This window comes from Drosophila suzukii, unplaced genomic scaffold, assembly GCF_043229965.1.
Source record: "Drosophila suzukii unplaced genomic scaffold, CBGP_Dsuzu_IsoJpt1.0 scf_14, whole genome shotgun sequence".
NCBI classification, from domain to species: domain Eukaryota; kingdom Metazoa; phylum Arthropoda; class Insecta; order Diptera; family Drosophilidae; genus Drosophila; species Drosophila suzukii.
In genome coordinates, this window is record NW_027255901.1 from 965,886 (window position 1) to 967,836 (window position 1,951).

Sequence of the window (1,951 nt, forward strand, 5' to 3'; positions counted from 1 at the left end):
TAGAGTTTTCTCTGGTTTTTTCTTGTTTAGTCGCCATCGCACACTGTTCAGACGTCCTACTTCACTACGTGTACTACCATCAGCTATCCAATTCGTGAAAAAGTTGCGTCCTATAAATTTTTCCACAAAAAATAATACAAATAAAAAATTCAACCAAGTATAACTCTCTGAGTCAGACCCAAATAGAAATAATGAGCATTAATTTCTTAGCTTTCTTCTCTCATTGTAATCAAAACAGAAATTGTTTTTATCCCATCGATCATTAAATATACGATGTTTATTTTATTTATTAACATAAGCTGTTTATCTTTTGATTAGATCATTTTTGGTTTCAACGAAATGTTGGAATATTTGCTTCAGATTCAAATATGCCAGAGGAGCATGCCATTACAGACTCAAAATATTAAGCAATCAATTTCGGAATGATAATTCACGTTAGCCGTTATAATCTATAAATAGGTTAATTTAATATTTTCATCTCTCAGTACACTGCTTGAAGAATCGATACCATCAAACCATCCAGAGCTCTGACCATTACTGTGATCTAAAAAGTTGTACGTGAACGAATTATTAATATTTGTGTAAGTCATATCAAAGAAAACTTACGCGACACAGTGGTAGTAGTTTTTTATACCAGCATATATGCATTGCTTAAGTAATGGTACAAATCTGATCCTCAAATAAGATATTTGTTTCTCTTCTTTTCGTCTAGTTCTTTTGCTAAGAGCGAGACTAAAATTGATTTGCTCGTAAGGCGCTAGAAACTCGCTGCTTCGTTTTCCGTACCGGGAGCCAAGAAAGAACTGATCGTTACGGGGAACAATAATAAGGCGTCTGCTGCTGAAGCTAGTGGTTCCGGAAGTAGTACTGGCGCTTGATCGTCCATAACGACTTCCCACAAAAAAAGCAGATCGTTTTTGACTTCCTAAAAGCAAATAAAATATTCATTTTTAAACAATTTAAGCGTAACCTTTCCAAGAAACAACAAAAAACAACTGGGAAGGTGACAACAAGTTTAAGCATAGGCAACTAGAGGTGGGCAAAAGTTGGGTATTTGTTGGGTGTTTGGTTTTTATACCCGTTACTCGTAGAGTAAAAGGGTATACTAGATTCGTCGGAAAGTATGTAACAGGCAGAAGGAAGCGTTTCCGACCCCATAAAGTATATATATTCTTGATCAGGATCACTAGCCGAGTCGATCTAGCCATGTCCGTCTGTCCGTCTGTCCGTCTGTCCGTCTGTCCGTCTGTCCGTCTGTCCGTCTGTCCGTCTGTCCGTATGAACGCTGAGATCTCGGAAACTATGAGAGTTACAATACTGGGATTAGGCACGCAGATTCCTGAGATTCCTGCGCAGCGCAAGTTTGTTTCAGTAGAGTGTCACGCCCACTCTAACGCCCACAAACCGCTCAAAACTGTGGCTCCTACAGTTTTCATGCTAGAATAAAAATTTTAACTGAAATGTAATGTTCTCATCAATACCTATCGATTGACCTAAAAAAAAGTTTGCCACGCCCACTTTAACGCCCACAAACCGCGAAAACCTGTGACGCCCACAATTTTTATGCTAGATAAAAAATTTTAACTGAAATGTATTCGTCTCGTCATTACCTATCGATTGACTCAAAAAAAAGTTTGCCACGCCCACTTTAACGCCCACAAACCGCAAAAACCTGTGACGCCCACAATTTTCATGCTAGATAAAAAATTGTAACTGAAATGTATTGGTCTCGTCGATACCTATCGATTGATCCAAAAAAAAATTTGCCACGCCCACTCTAACGCCCATAACGCTTAAATCTGTATACCGCCGGTAGGTGGCGCATTTTAATCTCGCTTTGCTGCTTGCATATCTCCATTTAGCTAAGTAACGGGTATCTGATAGTCGAGGTACTCGACTATAGCGTTCTTCCTTGTTTTTTATATCATTTTCGGTAATTGTGCGCACCGTC

General features: G+C 38.7%; 1 protein-coding gene across 1 annotated transcript; it reads right to left on the reverse strand.

Annotated features, from left to right (window-relative positions):
- Positions 1-265: 265 nt before the first annotated feature.
- Positions 266-938, reverse strand: RYa (RYamide; the record flags this gene model as incomplete). Its single annotated transcript, XM_070998941.1, has 2 exons — positions 266-544; positions 607-938. Coding segments are annotated over 2 exons (342 nt in total), but the record flags the coding sequence as incomplete, so codon positions are not given.
- Positions 939-1,951: the final 1,013 nt, after the last annotated feature.